Genomic DNA, 22,868 nt, shown 5'->3' on the forward strand with positions numbered 1-22,868 from the left:
ATACTCACACTGAACACACTGTGACTTGGGGTGAAAGAGCTACATATTAACAGAAAATAGACTTTTAATTTTTTTACTCTTCTCCTGTTTTAACATTTTTTTCTTATTAATGCCCTAAATTCTCTTTCCATCACATATCTCTTTATAATTTAATTGTTTCCCGTGTTATTAAATGACCCCAACAGGTTTACTGAGAATTCTGGATCAGATGTTAGCAGTATCAGTAATAGACAAAACCATGTAGAAATTCAAGAAAAAATATGCCTTGGGAATGTGTACACTTCAATAAACTTAATTAATAAATATTACAAAGAATTCCAGTTTCTGCTTACATAGAATACAAAACTTTAGTGAAACTATTAATCAGCTTCTCTTATCGGTTGAGAAAAATAATAATTGTAAAGGAGCTGTTTTCTATGTTGGTTTATTTTCTAGCAGCTTGTTAGCTAACAGAGAAAGGGTAAAGTAATCAGATTGTGAATAAATAATCCTGAGCAAAAATCAAAATCCATATGTTTTATTTTTAATTTTTAAATGCATTCAAATACCTGTTTTTTTCCCCCAAAACATGGAAAAAAATCGTCATTCTGAAAAAAAAGGATGAACATGGAATAAATTATAATGTAGTATAAACAGACTGATGATTAAAGATTTATCTTTCCTGTGGATCACTGAGCTAGTCATTTCTGGATAACCACTCATTCTGAGAACTTCTTCACATCTGTTTTATATGAAGTTGACTAACTTGTTTTTCGTCCAAAATGATTAGACAATATTGCATGATTCTTCTGCTTCTCTTGCTTTTTTCTTACCCTTGTTTGTCTTATTCTGGATCAAAGACTGGGGATTTAACTGGCCAGTCTTCTTTGTTTGGAGCCAATATGCTGGTTGCTTACAGATGCATTTGGGGTCATTGTCATCATGGAAGACCCATTTCAGGGGCATTTCCTCTTCAGTATAAGGCAGCATGATATCTTCAGGTATGTTAATACATTAAAAGTATGCAATGATCACTTTATGTAGTAGACACAAGAGTTTAGCGAGAGAAATGTCGCCATACTATGATGTCATCATTCTTCACCGTGTACAGAGGATGGCAAATTGACACCTTTTTTGTCAGTGTTGTTATCTTCGTGTTGTTCACATACACATCTTCTAACTTGAAATGTTCTAACTTTTACTTCCATTTAACTGTAAATGTGCATTTTCTAACATCCTTTAAACTGGAGTTGGACAATTAGTCATCCTGCAGTACTAACAATAGCTTCTGCTGATTATGTTTACAGACCCTATTAGGATCGCTCAAGCTTGTTTTCTAATGTCAGTTTGATAAGGGCCAAAATCACAGGGGCCATTCAGCCGTCAATCGTCTATTGTTGGGTTGCAGACATGTGACCCGGATGACGTGTGAAATTCAGATGGAGGTCCGGAAGTGGATTTCTCTGGTTCAAACCTAAGCAAAATTTCTCACAAGTACGCTATTGCCCTAAATTTTGAAAAAATCCGCTTATATTTCGGATATGATCTGTATTATCTCGGTAAAAAAATACTTCTGATATAATCTTGAGGATTTACCCGGCATCGAGGCTATCGACATAACTAGCTATCTGGTGCTGCAGACCTCATATTAAACGACGAGCGAGAAGAAAGTTTTCAGAAGCCTGGAGAATGCAATCATTTAGTTTCAGGTTGGGTAAACCATTTAGGATCAAAAGAAGCATTAAATGGCTGAATACTTCTTTCTGCCTGCTGAGTTGTGCTATTTTAAGTAATTAGTCTACGATAGCAATGCTATCGCTAACAACAAACTAACTCTTGTTATTTCTATGAGCTTGGATCTCCTGGTAAATAATTTATGTGGCTTCTGTAAACCCAAGTTCATGCTGGGGTTTCATGTTAATGTTGAGTCGCTGTAGGATGCTGGATGCAGGTTGAATGCAGGTCAACCATTAGCGGTGATCTTTAGAAACCCCCATGTTTTGTCTGGCCACAAATATATTTGTGAACTATACTGAGTTCATGGCCAGGCATGGGGGAATAGTTACAGCTCACTGTGACTGTATGGCTAGTAGGTTATAATTTATTCTTTTTTTTTTGTTGTTTTAGCATGAAACTGAACAAACATATTTTCTGTCTGGGACTCGACACTGAGTTAGCTGCTGCTAACTACAACACTCTGAAGACAACCAAGCTGCTTAACTTACATATGAACGCTTGTCTTTCTAAACAACTGTCCAATAAAATATCTGAAAATACAATTTAAACGATGCAGTCGTTACCTGTTAGAAGGTGGTTTATGCAAGTTTTCAGACCGCCTGTTTTTAGCTGTACATTGTTGATCCACTTTTTTCCTCTTTTTTGTAAGTTTTTCTTAAAAAAATAAAAATAACTCGCTTGTGACCAACTACCTTTGAACCACAAAATAATGTTTGTCTTTCTCTATTAGAACAGTTACAGGACACAGATGTTAGGCATTTTGATGCAGGATCAACAGAAAAAAGTAGGCTGCATTTACTTCCTGCCCTCCATCTGCATTGGGTGACGTTGGTGCTATGTCATCTGAAACCCGCTATCCATCCAGGATAAGCGGGCCTGGACGATGAATGACCTTTGTGCTGCAAGGCAACAGTGGGAACAACTCTCCCACCTTGCAGCCTACAAGAAATAGTTGTTTACATTTCAAAGTATGATTGATGATTTCAATTTCATCACAATGTTAGTGACAATTACTTCTTCACTTGACAGTTCCAGTTATAAAAAAACAGTATACTGCATGTTTAATACATTTCTCTTTATGATTGATATGTATTGGTTATAAAGAATTGAAGAATCAAGGAGACTGAGGAGACAAGTCAGTCACTGGTATCACTGTGTCGGAATGGGGCACATCTAAAGCATACAGGACATTGGCCCTTAGGGACCAAAACTGCCCTCTACTGCCAAAACTGTACACTGTTAGAGATTTGTTGCCCCAAAAAATATGTACTGGATTCCAAGTACTTTTCATTGTCTCTTTTATTATAATTAAAGTAAATACCATAAAATATATTGTGATGACATTTTAAGGTTGGTGTTGGCTATCCCTAGCTCAGATCACCTTTTACATCCTCTTCACAGCATGTGCAAAGAACATTAAGATTAATTGAACCTTTTTTGAACCACATATAGGCAGAAAATAATCATTTTTACCTTTCCCCTTGATATAAAAGCTGTTTGTTATTCTAACTAGTCTGTCCTCTGTGACTCCCTCCCTTTGTGCTGCAGAAGCACTGCTGCAAACCAGCTTAAACTTTGATACCCTGTTTAATTGCTTCATACTTAGCCTATTTTGCCAATCGAGAGCTGGTTCACAGGTGTGAAAATGATTTTTTCTAAGACACTAACACATTTTTCACATTAGGACATTATGTAAAATCATTTGCCAGGAGTCATAAAGACAGTAATTTTCATTTCCATAGGAGAATACAATGATTGGTCCTTCTAGTAACTAATAGTGCTGTTAACAGAAATGGCTGCACTCAAAGTAACAGCTCCATCAGGGGTTGAATGACAGTGTTGTGCTTTCATTTTGAAAGTAATTGCCATTTTTACTGGAGCTGTTGGGATTGTGCCATTTTCAAAGTAGACATAACAATGCAAGACAAATTAAGAAATGAAGATAATGCAGAAAAAAAAAATTACCCATAAACATTTTTGCATGTTCATTTATTACATAAAGGTAACTTTACAAAAATTATTTTCTTCCTGTGTTTTCTGTCCATGTACAAAACTTGACAAATGTCTTCCCGAAGGCACATATCTATCCAGTTATTTTACCCTGCACTAGCACCATTCATCTCAGCCTCTACAAGCTGTCTTGAGGTGTGTTTTGTTTTCTCATAAAGGGCTACAACCAAACAGTATCAGCCAGAGAGGCAGGAAAGGTCTCCGAACGTGCGTGCGCGTGTGTGTGTGTTTAAATGGCTGTTTCTTTCAAGCTGCGGTCTCTGGCTCTGACCCCAGTGTTAATCACTCTACAGCTCGAACAACCACAGGCTCTATCGTCACTGCCGCTGTTACAGCCGTTTTCCTCCCCTCCTTGGTTTCTCTTATTCATGATCTCTGCTAACTCTATTATTTGTTCTCTCCCTCCTCATTCCCCCTTGTTCCTGCACTGTCTTTACCTAATTCACCTCCCACTTAAATAATAGTTCACCATTAAGAATATATTCTTGCCTTTCTCAGATTGTCATTTGCTATAGGATTCCTAAGTTTGGAATTGCTAAGATTTGAAATAGCATAACCTTCACACACATTTGCTGTTTTCCCTACTTGATTTGTGATATCTATGCATCAACTATAATTTACCATTTGCTAGCCTTCTATTGAGACCACATTTGTGTAGTGTACAACTAACATGCATTGGAATATTTTACTCATGTTTGGTTTAAATTTAATACATTTGAAGAACTGCGTTACAAATGTAGAATTATAGGAAAAAATAACCCGCACTCCTACTGTTCAGAGATTATTTTAAACATTTATCTAAAAGAAAAAAAAAAGGTCCTCAAAAGTTCTAGCAGACTGCCTGGTATCACAGACCGTCAGTATCTGGGTCAACAACCTGAGTGACCTTCTTGTCAAATGCCATTTACATACTTTATATAAGTGTTGCTCATAAGTCACTCTATGAGTCTGCAGAGTCTGCCACTAAGGTAGTTGCATATCCAGAAGCCCATATGGTAGCAATGGCGACGTACATATAATGCTAGATGAAAAAAGTACAATCTTTACTTTTCTTACTAGTTTAATTGTCAATAAACATGTAGGTATGCTTATAAACACACTATTTTTTTTAGGATTTAATATGGTTCTCCCTTAAAAGAATAGGTGAGTGATCGAGTTTCTGATTCACTGACTCAACATGCTATCGCAGTGAGCGCTGAGCTTTCACTGTTGTGATTATCACTCCACCAGCCCTTTGTTGCCTTGTGACACCCTGGGAATCACAGCAGTTAGGTGTGTGAGTTTTTATGCAAACACGCACACACTCAAGCTGTGGGCAAGCAGAGACGAAGAGTGTGAGTTACACAAGCGTTGGCAGGGCCTAATTATACATGGCTCTAATGAACTGTAATTACTGACATCCACCAGGGCATTGGGGTCTATAAGCTGAGGACTTGCAGACATTAGGCTGTGGTGTTTCAGTGTTTAGTATTTGCAGTGACTGACTGAAATTTATGTTCTTGAACAATTTTTTTTCTTTCTCTTTCAGTTTGATGGTGAAAACATGTACATGAATGAAAACAACCACGAGTTCCTCCCTCCAAACCACGTGAGTTTATATTACTCCTACTTAACCTGATGACTTTAACAAATTTCCTATTTTGGATCATCTTGTGGTTCATAAAAATAGTAAGGTGAAGTTTTTAGATAAATATTTAGGTACCTTTAAAAACATGGTGGAAAAAACACAATGTCAAGTAAAAGATGTTCCATCTTTACCAAATAGTAAGTAGGTGGGGAATAACTTTTATTTTCTGGTTCTCATATTTTAAACATGTAACTAATGCTCCTAAGAATTTTAACTTGTCATAGGTCAAATGAAGCAAGGAGTAGCCAAAATTTTGGCTGGAACATATGAATACATATGATTTTGAAGAATCTAACCATTTAGATGACTGCACATATTTTATTGCTTCATACTCATCACTGCTTTTGAAACACACACAGTGTTCACACAGTTCGTACAATTAAAAAATATAATACAAATTTAAATTCTCTTTTTTTTCTGTCTTTCAATTATTCTCACCCTATTTTTTACTTTGATTCACAAGCCAGCATGGAAATTGTTCTGGCCTCATTGCAAAATATTTAGTGAGTTGGAATGGAGGGAGAGTGCAACAGGACGTGGCAACATTTCCAGAAATACTGTAGCACAGCTGGTCATGAACAGCTGGGAGACCATATGGTTATGTTTGGACAGGAGGATTTGTGGAGTTTGGGAGTAAGCCCATCTGACAAACACAGGGAAGCAGAGAATTTGTCCCCGTCAATTGCAATTATTAGAAGCCAACCTGTAGACCACAGTGGTTGGATTTCTGTTGTGCTTCTTCGATTTTTGTGAGTGTCTGAATGCTTTTGTTTGGCTCGCAGCCCAGAGTGACATACAACAATGTTAATTCTGACTATAAATTCACTTTTATAACTTTAAGAACATGTGTCTTCTACAAATGATTTCCATTTATTTTTGGCCTTTTCCAAGTAGATGACTGACTTTTCTATGGAAGCATGAAAATGTTACCTCTTACCACCCATTGTATTTCAACTCATTAGATTCCTCATTACCTGATTAAAAGTAGCTTTTTATGAATAGGTATGTTTCAGTGTGGAATGGCTGAATAGAACATTTGGGGGAAAACTGACATTTAATGTTGGCAAGAGAGAAAAAGACAGAGAGTGAAACAACAGGAAAGGCTGTGATGGGATGAGAGATGATTTTGTTTTGGTCCGTGTTATACTTTGTTTACTCAAGATCTTCTCATATTTGACATGTGCCTTGCTCTTTTCTCTGCTTCACCAAGTTTAGCCTCTCCTTCCATCTGAAAGCTCAAATCAGGGAGGCCTTAAGGGTGGATGCACAATCTTTCACAACAAAACACAGGAAAATACAAAAATAATCACTGAGCTCCTCCTTTTTTTCTATAATGATGTTACCAAAGTAGTTTAAACTTTTCGAACAAAATAAAAGCCCTAGAAATGTTTATTTGCACACTGAAAGTGACAGAGAACTAAAAAATCCAAATTCCATTACTACCACTCAATGCTGTTATTCTGTAAATTTTGTTAAAAAGGTTGAAAAAAAATTATATATATGTAATATATAATTTGAATTTGAAAGTGACATAATAAATAAATCTTGTATTGTGGCCAGGGAATTATTTTAGAGACCTAAATAATTTTCAAAGCTTGCTTATGTCACTGGATAATCTGCTCTGTGTTTACTTCACCCCATTGCAAAGAATTTTGGAGATAATTATGTAAAAATAAAAAAATGTGGTCACCTTAAGTAATTCTTCAATAACAGTACAAAAGAATGTACTTGTATGTTGAACAGAATGCTTGATGATAAAGTTTCAGTTAGAGAAAAAAAAAGTCTCCACATTGTCTTCACTCACTACAATGCAAATTAAAATGCTTTCATATGGTATATTAAATGAAGGACAGGGCAGGCATATGACTGATGTGATTGGTGTCTGTATCTCTTAGTACAAACCTCTCAGTTGATTGAAAAGTATATTAGGTCAGATTATGATTTATAAATGCCTGGGGGTTTGCCAAATCAAAAATATATTAAGAAGTATATGCTCATATTTTTAGCTAGTTTTGAGATAAAATGTACTTTCGGTGTTGGAGACAAAGAGACACAAATGCTGCAGGGCTGATTTTTATTTCAAAGTGGATTTTTTTTTTTTTTTTTAACAAATCCACACTGTTGCCACATTATTCTCAATATATTCATTCTTGAATGAAAACAAATCATATTGCCTAAAGCTGAGTTTTCTCTGCTCACTGCTTTATTATCTCTCTTTACTTTTTTGTATTTTTTTTTCCATCATCATTTCTGACTCCCCCACTTTGGCTTCTTCCCTCTCTATATCTCCATTTCTTTCTCATATCGCCCATTGCATTTAAATGTATTTGGGTCAGTGGTTCTGCTCTGAAACTTTATGAAAGCGCTTGTCTGTATCTAGCTTAGGTTGCTACATATAATTGTTCTCTTTAATGTCATTCACCTGTTATAAAGCTCTTTATATAAAATGACTTGATATAGGTCATAAGCTTGGTGCTGTTGGGTGAATTTGCTGAAGAAACCACATGAAATAACACTTAGATGGGTATGATCTGCTGATGAGTAACAGGAAAATGGGGTCAGTGCTATTGTCATATCGATGTTCCCATGAGCATCGTTTTCTGACTCTGTAGTCCTCTGTATTGTTTCATTTTCTAACCTCCCCACCACCCCTGCCTTATTAGAGTGACAAAGTGTTACTGATTCAATGACAAGACCGGGAACCTTGTTCTTGGCATCAACAAGCTCTTTGTCTACCCCTGTGGTCACTGTCTAACCAGCCGAAGCGGCATTGCAAAGCTAGTAACCAGCAATTAGAAGGTCTAGTGCTGATTTCCTCTGAATTGATAAAATGAAAACAATAGAAAATACATCAACACCTTACAGATTCCTTATAATTTTACTCTTTTGAGCAAATTGTCAAGACATTTTTAGTAATAGACACTGACAATCTGAGTTAATGAAGCTGATTAAACTTTTCCTGTGCACACTTCACTGCCAGACCCGCAGAATGAAGAAGACACTATAGTCTCACAATGAATTTGTGGATTCATTGTGAGACTTTTTAAGAGTTAAAAGAGTTTTAAGAGTTATAGAAATAACATTTTGGGACACACAAATTACACCTACAGTTAAACGTGGTGATGGTAGTAGTGTGATGATGTGGGGCTGCTTTGCATTTTCATAACTGATGGAACCATAAATTTCACTCCAACAGAAAATTCAGCAGATATTGCTGAGCTTTTAGTCTGTGACCCTAAGTTCAGCACACTTGGATTGTGCAGCAATACAAACATCTAAAGCACACAAGTTCTCCTTTAAATAGCAACAAAAAGAAAAAATATATATTTACTCAGGTTATCTTTGTCTGATAATAAAACTTGTTTGATGATGTGAAACATTTAAGAGTGACGACAAGGCAAAGACATTTGTAAGGGAGCAAACACTTTTTGACAGCAATGTAAAATCCTGCTGCTGGTTTTAAGCAGAATAGCACACATCGCTACGATCAAAGATGTACACTGTGGAGATGTCTTCTCATACCTCCACAGTGCAGCTAAAGAAACTTCATCAGCACTTTACCTTGACAATGCTCTCTTTTGATGTCGTTCTCCCTGACTTATGAATTAATTTAGCAGAACTGCTGTTTGAGAGAAAAATGCCACAGAAAAAAGAGGGGGAAACGAATGGTGGAAACCAGGAGATGGGGTGGGGGGATGGTAGAGACGGAGAAACTGCACAGGGGAATAATTCGACTAATGGAGTGACTGTTTGGATATTCAGCAGAAGTAGAAACGAAGATTATGATCTCGCAATTAGCGTAACAAGGTTTTATTGATTGGCTGCTGCTTAGTGTCTTTGCTGCCAAGACGCTGCATGTGGTTTTAACATGCACAGTGTGTTTGTGGTGGGTGTGTGAGTGCGTGCAGCCCAGTCAATACAGTCATACTACAACACTTCCAGAGTCAAATCCAGCTCCGCAGGATCATTGGGCCGTGGCCATTTTATGATCATCAAAGCTGAAATATTATGGATTGCTCAGTTAAAGCAGCCCGCTGGATGAGAAGTGACAAAGTGTACATTTACATTTTTCTCTCACTTTTGAGATAATGCATTGCTCTTCAATCCCTTTGCATAATATGATAAAAGGTCTGTATCATAAGGCATTTTCTATGCCTCCTCTACCAATTTTAAAAACAATATTTTTCTTTGTCTAGACATTTTTTGGAAGTCGTTTGAGGAAAAGATTATGACACTTGTGAGTTGTGATTCCATCTGAGAAGGTAGAACAATTAGTCGAAAGTTTTGTTCTTTAAATGAAGCAAACACCTAATTATAATTAGATTTCTGACTCAAGCTGAAAGACTGGGCTATCGATGCTGGTTATTTCTGTTCATCTTGCCATACTTACAGATTTAGTAGTGTGAAACCTCTTGCCAGCAGGTTTGAACAGATATATCACATTGTTCATGTGCCCACCTTCTTGAAATTCTGTTTTTATGAATTTAATTATGTACTGCACTCCCTGGCATCGCTCATCTCTCATATGTTTTTGATGAGCTATTGTAGAACATGATGTGAGAGTCTTTTATGTTTAACCTTTTGACAAATCTATCACCTCCTCCCTCTGTGCTCTGAATTAAAGAGCCATTCCACCTTTCCTGATTGGATGAGTAATTTTCTCGTTTGGCCACGACCCAAAGTTCAGCTAGCAGGTCTGGGAGCTCGATGAAGCCTAATTGGTCAGGTTTAGTCGGGTGTGACTGACAGGAAGCCAGCTGATTGGAGGAGACAGTATCTTTTGACTGTTACACTGATTAAAGCAGAGGGCTGGCATTTTGTAAACTCCTGCCATTCGAGGGTCCCTGCGCTCACGCCATGGCCCTGCTGGTCTGAATTACAGCTTGGTCACATTAGTCTGATTTACAGCTTCCTTGTGGTGTTTTATATTATAGAAGGTACTGGAATGGTAAACTCCACCCCTATTCACTTCCTCTTGCCCTCTCTTCGTATTCGTCACTCCAAACTTTCAGTCATCCTCCATCCTTTCTTCCACAGCTCCCTTTAACCTCTGTTCTCAATCTTCCCCACTCACTTTAATCCTTCCATTTATTTTCCTACATGTTCCCCCAACCTCCATCAACATCCCTTTACCTTCCTCCTCCTTTACCTCGCTCCCCCCTCTTTCTGCCTTCTTTCACTCCCGCACTACATCTTTTGTGAAAATGAAAACAAAGAGCAGCGTGCCAGAATATTTCTATAGCCTGTTCGCTGACGAAGCATTGAGCAGAGACAAAGTAAAAAGATGTGCCGGCATATTTGTCGCAGCAGCAGAAAGATGGAAAGCTCTTTCCATAGTTGCATTTTAACAGCCGTTTGGAAACTCTTCACCTTCAATACTTCTACCCTGTTTAAAAGTGTCGTTATTGGAACACTCCCCCAATAGAGCAGTGTGTAAATAAATGTAGGTATGTATATTTGTGTAAGGTCAGCTTTGCCATGCTGTGTTTACCCCTTGTTGCCTGAGGTGAACAGATAAAACTAATGGCCCCTTAATGTGTTTGTGGAAGCTTTTTGACCCTTTCCATAAAATGACGAGAGTCCAACCTTTCACTCTTTTCCAGACTGAGTGCCAGAGTTTCATAAAAGAGATAAAATATACTGCACACCTTATATTGAGCCAATTCACTGCATCAGATGGTTTCAATTTCTTTGGAAAAGCAAGCTCTCTTAGCTTGTCTTGAATAGTTTTTCCCTAATTGCTGTGGAAAAAAACAACCTTGATGGTAGAGGGCATTACATTTGGCCACAAAATGTTTATTTACTTGTAGTGCTGTTTTTTTAAGGTGTGAAAACTATATGGACTTAACAATTCATGCTGATTTATTTCCTCAGTTTTGATCAAATTCAAATGAGGTTATATAAATTCCCCTAATAAAATAGTTGAACAGCATGAAGCAGAGGTGTTGGGGCTTGGAGCCAATGAATTGTACTGTTTTACGTTAAAAAAAATAGTTGGAACTTGGTATTAAAGCAGCCCACCATGTAGAGAAAATGAGGTGTGATGTACCTCATAGGAGTTAGACATCTATTTAATTCTACATCTTAGTAAAAGTACCACATGCTCGCATGTTTTCAAGGCAGCCAACATTGGCATGGGGGTTTTCTTTGAATGAGAGTGCTAACACCTTAATGATGACAGCAATGGTGTGCAGATTTTGAATTGAATTATTCATATCAAAATTTAATTAGTGTGAATACTATGAAAAGATAGAAAAATTAAATGCTGAAATATCAGAGTTAAACAATAACTGTCTTAGACTTGCTTCTAGCTTAAATGCAACAGGGCATGTAAGGCAAATCTTTTTGCAATTTCCAATTGCAAAAAGAGAAGTACATGTAGATAGCGCATTTTATATAGCTCCTATATGGTGGTAGAGAACCTTTGTTTAGTATCTGAACTCTGGATTGACAAAATATGAACACGTTCCTTCTCATGCATTGATATTAAAATGTTCAATAAAAATGCAATAAATCATCTAATATCGAAGAAATGTGTTAGTTCTGTCTGGTAAATTTATGTAGAGCAAAATTGTAAAAAAGATTTGATTTTTGTAGTATTTTTGTGCACACGGTTACAAGAATAAATACATTTTAAAAAAGGTGCAAAGTGATTTTGCAAGTTGGAAAAGTTTGTGATTGTTATTATGGAATTATTATACATTTCTGTACCTCTGTTTCAGTACTAAACCTTACTAAAACCAAAACAAAAATTATATTGGAAAAATGCCAGAGATCTTTAAAAAAATTTGTCAACATGAAATCCTAAATGACCTAATGAATGCCACTGTCAGAAAAAAACAAACAAAAAACAAACAAAAAAACCCCACCTTTATCCAGATATTTATTTTAGATGTTCCACATCTCTGTTCTGGGCTCAGTGTGGAACCTTTTCACTGACACATAAAGTGCAAGTTGCAGCACTGAACCAGTAAGAGACAGGGATGTTCATTGACACTCGAGAGCTGTCTCATGCGTTCCCCTCCTCTCACAATCAGCCTCTTATTAACAATGGCACCAGGAGTGCAAGGGTCCAGATGTTAGTCTCCTGCTCCCACCAGCTGTGCCAGCCACTGATACACAGCCTCATTGACTCTGAAGCAGGCACACAAGAAGAGCTGACATCACAGCCACACACACACCCAATACACGCAGATGCACAGATAGGATGCACTGTCTTAAAACTGGATTTTATTTGAGAAAACTAGGTCTGAGAATGAAAATTTTGAGAAGTAATTGCACAAAGACGCATTCACCATAAATGCACAGACTGGATCCACTTTCTCCATCCACACACTCTTTTAAACCCTTTTCTCCTGGGCTACAGTTATCAGCAGCATTATTTGAGGGTGACAGGATCCTAACAATTACCAGAATAATGCATGTTTGTTTGGATGACTGCACCATCAGCACTCCCTTTGTCATTTTGAACATTGTGACAGTCAGTCAGTACTCATCCACCACCCTTTATTCTGCTGTTTTTGTCCATTTACTTCTTCTTATAACAATAATTACTTTTGTCATTCACACACAGTGCCACAATTGTCCACACACTAATGGTAATTTCTAACGGGGGGCACGGACAGACGACAACTGTGCAGTCGAGCTTACCAGCTGCTGTTTGTTGGCCTTGTACTTCTGTCAACTCATAAATCAGCAATATCAGTAGCTGCTATTTAGCATTCCAGAAAAGGCAATGAGCAAGGTTTAAAAGGCTTTCCCCCTTTAGCAAGGCATGGCTGCTCCCAACAGGAAGAGACAGAGGAGAAATAATACTCAAGCAACACTGTAATTCTAGATTTGCCCTGTCAGGCAATAAGTTTGATTATGGTCCTCATTTGAAATGTTGGATATGTCTCTTACATCTTCCCCCACCCCTTATTTTCCTGCTCCCTCTTCTCCTCTCTGTCTCTGCTCCCCCCTTCCTCCCCCTCCAGCATCCTCAGCAGTGTCAGCATTGGCATCACTCTGACTCTGGATCACCATTGGGAAACCTGAGCACCCATCGTTTTACCTTTCTCCCCCAACCACATTGGAAGAGATCATGATTGTCACTGATATTGTTGGATCTGCATGTCCGCGCAACCACGACAATCTGAAATCTTGTCTGTTGAAGCACCGCCTGATTAAATATCCATACAAAATTTTACATCAGTTTGGTGGAGAGTCTAACCTTGCTCTAAAAATGTGTTATCAGTGCAGTTGTTGCAGCTGACAGAATTAAGTGCGACTGGCAACTGGAAGAGGCAAACAAAAAGACAAAGAGAGCCTATGACATATTTTCAATATACCCAAGTGGAGAAAAAAGAAAAAAATAGGAATAAAAGGAAGAGATTTGTCAGTGAAGGCAGGTAATATTTAGTCACTTGCATCAACTTGCAGATTTAGAGCGAAAGCATGTGTGAAGCAAGGAGTAAGAGGGAGGTTGTGTTTATTATTTGATAAAGCCTCCCTTATAACCTCGGCATGTTGTGCAACAGCTCTGGCTCTCCTTCAACTCTGCAGTGTGCCATTTCAAATTAGTCGCTCGTGGAGAGGGCCTGCCCCGTCTTTGCAAAATGCATTAGTACACCACTCAGAACCTCGTACAGCCTAGGGTTAAACACAAATTATATCATTTCTGTCATCCAATCAAATCACACTGACCCTTGGATCTGGGAGATGAGTCAAATGCATAATGAAATATGACATCGCACAAAAGCTCTGATTGTAATCTGTTCTGACACGCGATCAGATGGAGATGACCTCTTGACCCCGACTGACAAGTGAGACGAGGACTGGGAATAGGATACACAGCAAAGAACGAGGAAAGGAAACATGAAAGAAAAGGTGGGGTAGGGAGGTAAATGCAATTATAAAGGCTGGTTTTAGTCAATGATGATTAGTTAGTAATCAGCTGAGTATCTGGGGGTGAATGAGGCCATTTTCAGCTTTTGACAGCAATTATACACTCCATTCCCTCCATATTTTCACTCCTGCCGGGCTTTATGTTCTTGAATGAGTACATCTCACCAACATATCTCCCTTTTTGTTCCACCTTTCTCTCTCCCAATGCACATTTTCACAAGACATCCCTTTCACCAGTGCTCTTTTTTTCAAACAGCAAAATAGTGACAGATAAATAATATAATTTGGCTATTTGAGAGTGAGATTTGTTGACAGGAAGGTATGATGACAGTGGAGTAATCGGCATCAGGCTAGATGCTGTGCATGGACCAAAACTGGCTTGGGCTTAAAGGGGAAAAAACTAGCCAGTGTTAGACCAGCTGAGAGAAGAGGAAAAAATTGAGGTGTAGGATGGCTGCAACTGGATCCTCAGCATTCTCCCCCTCCCATTTGTTGGGCTCTATGGTGTGTTGATATCCTTTAACTTGGTATTGTAGTAGAGGAAGAGCTATGGCTTTAATTAAGCTTGAGATGATGGACAGAAGAGATGGATAGATAAGGAGAGAGATGATGAATAAAAGAAGTAACAAAAGCAAAGAGCATGCTGTTAAATTTGAAGATATTTGTAGTGAGACAACAACTATTTGTCTTGAAAACAAGATCTGTTGTAAAAAGGATAATTCACAAATGTAAGCTGTAGTCTTGCTTGAGAAGAATGAATGAAATGAATAAAAATGATGAAAGCTATTGTAAATCATTCCAAACATAAATCAACAGTTTTCTTTACAATCACTTGGGAAAAAGAGATAAGTATTTACTCTGAGTGCAGAGGGCTGCATAGTGGAAATGGAAAAGTGTTGGAACGAAGGGTGTTGAAGGTGATGGAAATGGTGGTGTTGTGTGAGGGATTTCAGGCATAAATCACCAGTGTGACAAAGCACTCCAATAGGCAGATAAGTGCACATTAGTTGTAAGACAGATATGTCATCATCTTCCTTCTAGTTGTCTTTTCTACCCCTGGGATGACTCTAAGCACTTTTTCTCTGTCGAAAATCAGAACCAGGTGTGAATATGGAGCTCTTAAACTCTCATTTTGCTGACTCATTTTCCATTATATAAAAACATTCAAAAACAGTGTTCCAACCTTGAGTTAAAATACATTGTGTTACAGAAGGATTCATACCGCTTAAACCTTGTCTACATTATGCCAAGTTTTGATATTTTAGTGCAATACAAAGTAATGCATTTTTTTTTCTTTTAAAAAAATATAAATATGAAAAAAGGGGTGTAGTTATTCTGATATCCATGAATAAATGTCTGTGCAGCTAATTCCCAGTCCATTCATTAAGGAATAGAGTTCACCTATGTGTTATCTGTTTTCAATATATATACACAGTTTCAGTATACCCCCCAAAAAGATTTTCAGGGAACATTAGTGAATAAACCATATCATGAAGTTTACACAACATAAAATCTCCAGACAGGCCACATCTGATGTTGTGGAAAATTTTAAGGCAGGGTTGGGTGATAAAGCAAGCTTTGGACATCTCAACAAATCACTTCTCAATCATTCACAAAATAATTCGAAGAGTCTGCCACAATTGCAAGGCTATCAAAACATTGGTGTCCACCTGAATCGACAGCCTAAATGAGAAGAGTATTACCACGGTATCGCTTGAGGAGTCGTGTTCAGGTGGGATGACATATTAACAGGAGAGCCAATTGTCTAAATTCCACTAATCTGGCCTTTATGAAAGAGTATAAAGAAGAGTGCCATTAATGGATGATACCCTCTTTTTTTTACAGTTTGCCATGAGTCACATAGATAACACAGCAAACATATGGAAGGAGGGCTCAGAAAAGGAACTCTGCTGATAAAATGAAAACCATGAAAAATGAGAAGTTTAAAAGCAACATGAGAAGTAATCTTTCATTCATCCTGTCACATCTGTTCTGCTTCAGAAATTATTTACTTTGAGCAGTGTTAAATTGCATTAATGTAACATAATGTGCCACTTAATTTGAAGAAGTTCTGAGTGCCCTAAGCATTTGTGGTTAGTGCACCCTAATGGCTAGCAACAACTATAGTCATTAACTACTTTTGCAAAGGTAAAAACCTTTTTCACTCATTGCAATATGTTTTACTGTACTACCTTGGCAAGTTATTTTTTATTATCAAAACCCTCCAAAAATGAAATAACAAAGTGATTTAAATAACTGATCATTTTGTCTTCCATCAGACTGATATATTACCTCATATTTACAGTTCACAATGCAACAACAGCAAACCAAGATTACGTTTACTTCCATGAAAAGGCATTTAGCTTTTTATCGTGCAAATGAATTATATTTGACAGCGTAACATTTCTATAATAGATATACAATTTAATATGAACTGGATGATGTCCTAAATCCTGATTTCTACAGGCACCACAACAATAATCTAATAATAAGAAGAATATAGAGATAATGAGCCATTAGCCACAGTCAATATCATCTCCAGAAGGCCTTGAGTACTCAGGCAGTGTTACAGAGGGAGTTGGAGATCTGTGCCAAGTAAAAGACAAGCTGGAAAGCTCCCTAATCAATGTTTTTTTTCCTCTCTCAGTCCCAGACCAACTGTCTATTCATCTGTTTCTCTCGAAATGAAAGGTGTGCTGGTATGCAACACTTACAGTCGAGAGATCTGTGTCTTAATTAAATCGTTGCAGATTGTGTTTCTCTCGCTGTGCAGACAGCATACTGTGCGTTGGAAACAATGTTCCCTATAGTGTCTTGCAAGGAGCAGATGAGGTTAATAAAAGATGTTTCTGTGTTGGATTAAAATCTGTGTAGTGACGCTTTTAGACAAAGTGTTTGCTTTATAATTAAACTCTGAGGAATATCAAAAGAAAGAAAAAACATTTGTTTCCAAAAACATGCCATGTGACACACTATTTGAATTGCCTTTGTGTGGATTTGACTTTTAAAGAAGACTAAAGTATACACAAACCAAGCTGTACATGTAGTTTTGTGCTTGCAATTTCATTCTGAACAGTGGCATAATGAATAATTTATCTTGCCACAATCCAACTGGGAATGTCCTTGGTATTTACATTTTATCATCAAGGGCACTAGATGAACCGTCACAGCAATGTAACACATGACACATCTCCACTCCTCGTCCTGTTTGCACAATCAAATGCAGCAGACAAGACACCCACTGAAAATATCGTTCCAGACCTCTGCCATTTATTGATAAAGGATGAGGGAAAAACAACAGTTTGATGAACATGCTTTGTGATGACTCAACATGATTTTCCTTTAGATTACCTGGTGCTCCCACACAGCGAACATATGAGTAAACGATGGCTAAAAGGGGGACACACACGAGGGAGTCAATTCACACAATATAAACAGTGTTTACAGCAGACAATTTAGTTTCCTTCCAACAATTATGAGGGGAATTGAATCTCAGGAAATGTTTGTTTTCTTGTCCATTAGGCCACACAATAACAGCATTCCCAAAGGCTTACAGACACATCTGTCTTTGAAGGACAGTTCAGTAAATTTATAGAAGCTTGCTTTCAGTCTATTTTAGGACAAAGTAAATCAGATTAAGGCGAGAACAATAAATTATTTATGTTTTTTTTTATTTGTGTGTGTTATGAAACATTTGGGTAAAAACAAAATTTGATCACTGGAATTAAATTATTGATTGCCTGCGATTCAAAGCACTCTCTGCAAAGCTGGCTTTAATTTCACAAACACTAAACTGAGACCTGTAGAATAGGGATAGGTAGTTGTAGGGAGAATTTTCCACTTAAAAATGTAGAATTTTAATTTTAAAACTGAACTTGCATTTACTCAGATTTTCTGAAAGTGTGTCATACTGCCAACTCAGAAAAAAAATACTTTGTCTTGGTACTGTACACAGAATGAATACCTAAATGCAAAATGCAAAATGAAAAAAAAAAAAAAAAAACAGGACAAATTAGAACTCAGTTTAGTTTTCATTTCTGGTATGCATCAATGTGTTTATATTTTACCCTTTCCTTATTCTAACCAGGAAGCATCTGCAAACTGCAAGTTTTATAAATTTTTTATGCTACTTGCCAAAATTTTTTTATTTTTTCCCCCCCCATTCATTGTGAAACAATATCGAGTGAAAGAAGAAAAAAAGTACCCTGTGTCCTCTCTCCTTTTCCTATCTCTTCATGGTCCTTATTTTCCAAAAGTATCTGTTTGAGAGATAAATGACCACTCTGCTGCCAAGGATGACAGCCTACACAAAGATGATATTGAATTGATTTCAGAAATGTTGCAGAACTGACTGTTTGATGTATACCGCTACACATGAATCATAAAAATTCTATTAAAAACCCCTTGAATGGCTGACACCAGAATATTATTTGTGATGATTAATTTGACTCAGTCATTACAATGGGAGTCAAGTTGGATCGTCTCAGACAAAATTGCTTTTCATTCCCCGTTGAATTTCCCTGCTATTTTTCTTTTCTTCCTGCTCTGTGCAGGACTCCAATCTGATTGGACTTATACTGTTTGAGCAGCAGCTAACACATGCATTGGTTTTCTTTATCACCAAGGTCAGGCACTCTGTGTTTGCATCTAAAATTAGATGTTTGGTTGAAAAGATTTGTGTTATTTATTTATTTTCAAAAAACAAAAAGTTTATTATGTAATTTATTTAATTTGCAAAATTAAATAAATTTGTAAATTAAAATAATTCAGTATTACTTAATGTATCACAATATAAGCGTTAAGAATATATGTGTATATTTGTTGTCTTTTCTTTCTTTGAAACAACTAGAACACCACATTTGGTTAAAAACCTATTCTCCACTTTTACCATGTGACATATTTTTCTCTCATAGGGATAGTCATCCAATGTCTCAGATAACTAGCTCTTGCTTTAGAACATTTTAAATCTTCTCTTAAGTTTCATGCGACTCTATTTGATCACATGATTGTTTTCTCCTTCTATTTCTCGCTATGTTTATCCATCCTATCAGAGCTACACAGGCCAGACGGGCAGCAGCGGGGGAGGAGGTGGAGGAGGCGGTACCTCAAGTGGAAACGGGACTGGGGATGAAGACTATGAGATCCCACCAATCACTCCACCCAACCATCCCGAGCCACCTCTTCTTCACCTGATGGAGCATGACTCTACGGGTTACCTCTGTCATTCGCTGCCACACAATGGGCTCATCAACCCATACTCATACACTGAGCTGCCAACGCTCATGATGTCGAACATGTTGGCACAGGACAGCCACCTTGTCTCCAGTCAAATGCCCTCGGTGAGTAAAACTACCTTGCTTTTGCATCCTGTAGTGGGCTTTGGTAGGATCCAATGCAAAGCTGGATAAGAGTATTACTTACAGATGTTTGAGCCTATTTAATAATAATAATAATAATTAAAACAACTCTAATTCTTAACTCCACTAGGTTTTATTTGTAACAAGCAAATTTACTTTAAAATAAAGTAAATTTAAAGTACATTTGCTTCATTCTTTGCAATCTGAAGTTCACAGAAAACCAGAACCTTCAACATTTAAAAACAAACAAAAACATGTGAAATTTTGTAATAACTAATGTTTGAATGATATTGATGTTGATGAATGATTTCTATAGTGAAACAGATCATGCTCCAAAAACGTTAATGTAATTTTCAAGACAAGTAGACGTAGGCCAAGGGGAGGGAACAGATGATTGTTCAGGGGCTGCCTTGTCAGCTGTAATGCATGGAGAAAAGGATTGTGGGTAAATCCATCAGCATCATATCTGCCTCGACGGCATGCATCGGTCAATCTGTCAAGCCTTCAAACATGAATACATGCTGATTACTCCCTCAGCTCCAAACACACACACACACAAAAAATGTTCGTCTGCAAATTAGCATCTCAAAACCGTAATTGCTTTTGTGGGAACTGCTGCAAGAAGCAGGTTTCTATCTGAGCAGTACAACAATCTGTAAAAGGTTTAAGTATGAAATGTAAACGCACATGCTGGTGTCTTTATTCCTATGCTGCAGATGCAGCATTAAATATGTGATTTATGCTTGAATTTGAAGGTGAATTCGAAGTTCAAGTTATTTAGATCATTCTTTTGTTTGTCATTGTGCAGCAAATATGTAAGAGTTTTACTAAAAATTATTCCTGCTAAGTTTGACAGTCAGATCTGAATGCATCCATTTGGAAGCAGAAGGCATTGCTGTTTCTTATTGATTGCAGCACTGAGAACGCAAACAAATTACATGGTAAACCATGTTAACATAAAAAAATATATTCCTCTCATGTGGAGGATTAAAGTAAAGGAATTCATGCCCTTGTAATTTACTGGATAATGACAGAGATATAATAAACTGGCACAAAAATGGTTTCTGCCAGCTGTGCCGTTTTTGTTATTTTTATAAATAATAGCTGTTTCTCATTGGTCTTTGTCATTACAATTATCATAGATTCCCAGAGTGTTTTGTAAGTTTATGAAGGAGATAAGAGCATCTGTTTTATACAGTATACTGTAGACATACACAGATGCATATCAAGGTCAAGTGTGATGTATCATGTTCATCACAAACAGAGGGGAGAGGGGTAAACAGCAGTTGAAATAGATCTTCATAAAGGTCTCAAATGCAAACATCTTATGCATTATATATATATTGCAGGAATATTCCCCTGATGTATTAGCTTCACTTGTCATCTATCTTTATATTCATTTCACATTTTGGTCATGACCTTTACTGTGGAGACATTGCTTGATTGGCCAGTCTTTCACTCCACCGTCAGTGTGTGTTTGTTTGTGCTAAAAAAAAAACACGCTTCGCTTTTAATGCCGCTGAATACAGTCGGCTGCACAATAAAAATGCATGAGATTCCAAATGTGCAGCGAGCACAACATATCGAACAGAAATTTGAACAAATAATCTCGAATTGCAAAGGTTATTTCTTGTGAGTACTGTTTTGATAACCCTGGATCATATAAAGATTATTTTTGGAGACAAGGCTGAATGCTTTGCCCAGTTTAAATTAGGTTCTGAAAGTGCCACGTTACTGTTCTAAACAGTGTGCATTTTTAGATTTGCAAGTGCGAGACTAAAGCAAAGCAGCACATACTGTTTTCTTTATTAAGATGAAAGAAAACAGTATATTTATATTTTCATTTGGCCCTTTCTAAGTTTATAAAAATCTGAAATTATATTAAATTTAACAATAGAGGAAGGCTCACAAATACAAAAAAAAGTGTGTATACTCCAGGTTTTTGTTTCTGTATTAATCTTCAGTCAATTTAATAGATGAATTCTGACCTTATAGCTTTTGAGTTCATGTTAGCAACAGAATTTGACACCTTTGTTTTTCACACACAGAAACTTCTGCCATCTACGTGCAGCCACGATACGCTTTGCCACCCGTTTGTTGAAACTGGGATGATATTAAATAAAATTTCTGGTTTGTCCATAAAACTACGCTTAGGTTAATAATCTAATGTCAGTCTATCCGCTCAGCTGTATAAATACACCTGCAACGTTCTTCCCTGTTGTTCGCTCCAAACACCAGCCACCAGGCAGCAGAAAAGACTCCCAAACTCCAGGCAAGGTGCCAGTCATTTTAAGGATGCTTATTGGTCCCCCGAAAAACAACAAAGACCCGGACATTATCACCAATCAATAAAACTTGAAAATTGGACCTTATGATGCTAACACTTAGCTTTCGTCAACAAGTTAGAAGGAAGTGAGAGCGCTGTGCAACGCAAGTAACAACCCGGCCGTAATATTGTGTGCTAAATACTAAAATATAATATAATGAAGCTTCAAGGCAGATACATTTTCCTCAAGGAATTTTAATAATTGAGGTACTCGAATCAGCCCTAAATTATTTGACAGAGATCCTGTATGTAATTTAATCACAGTATAGATGGAGCTGGTTTGCAAATTGCTCAGAGATTTGTGAACCAAGATTGGTAAAAAAAAGAAAAAAAAGAAAAGAAAACAAAAAATATCCTTAAAAAGCCTCAGAGTACATCTGTTCAGTTTGCCGTCTGAAATTTGGAAAGTATCTTACTTACAAACTACAGAAAAGTAACATATCACATATTATCCCCATGATGACACATAGAGCAGGCACCATTATTATGTGGGGAGGTTTCGACGCTCTCCATATATATATATAGATTATATATATATATATATATATATATATATATATATATATATAATATCTATATCTATATATATATCTATATATATAGATATATCTATCTATCTATCTATCTATCTATCTATCTATCTATCTATCTATCTATCTATCTATCTATCTATCTATCTATCTATCTATCTATCTATAGATAGATAGATAGATAGATAGATAGATAGATAGATAGATAGATAGATAGATAGATAGATAGATAGATAGATAGATAGATAGATAGATAGATAGATAGATAGATAGATAGATAGATAGATAGATATATCTATCTATCTATCTATCTATCTATATCTATATCTATCTATATATATATATATATATATATAGATAGATATAGATATAGATAGATAGATAGATATATATATATATAGACAGATAGATATAGA

General features: G+C 36.8%; 1 protein-coding gene across 3 annotated transcripts in view; it reads left to right on the forward strand.

Moving 5' to 3' along the window:
• tox2 (TOX high mobility group box family member 2) overlaps positions 1 to 22,868 on the forward strand; it is a 117,114-nt gene that overhangs the window by 63,378 nt on the left and 30,868 nt on the right. For all 3 annotated transcript variants that reach the window (XM_055027675.1, XM_055027674.1, XM_055027676.1), the window contains exons 3-4: positions 5,255 to 5,314; positions 19,291 to 19,578. In XM_055027675.1, coding sequence (XP_054883650.1) covers positions 5,255 to 5,314; positions 19,291 to 19,578 — 348 coding nt within the window. The remainder of the gene's footprint in view (positions 1 to 5,254; positions 5,315 to 19,290; positions 19,579 to 22,868) is intronic.

Source organism: Poeciliopsis prolifica, unplaced genomic scaffold (assembly GCF_027474105.1).
Source record: "Poeciliopsis prolifica strain line A6 unplaced genomic scaffold, Auburn_PproV2 SCAFFOLD003, whole genome shotgun sequence".
Lineage (NCBI taxonomy): Eukaryota > Metazoa > Chordata > Actinopteri > Cyprinodontiformes > Poeciliidae > Poeciliopsis > Poeciliopsis prolifica.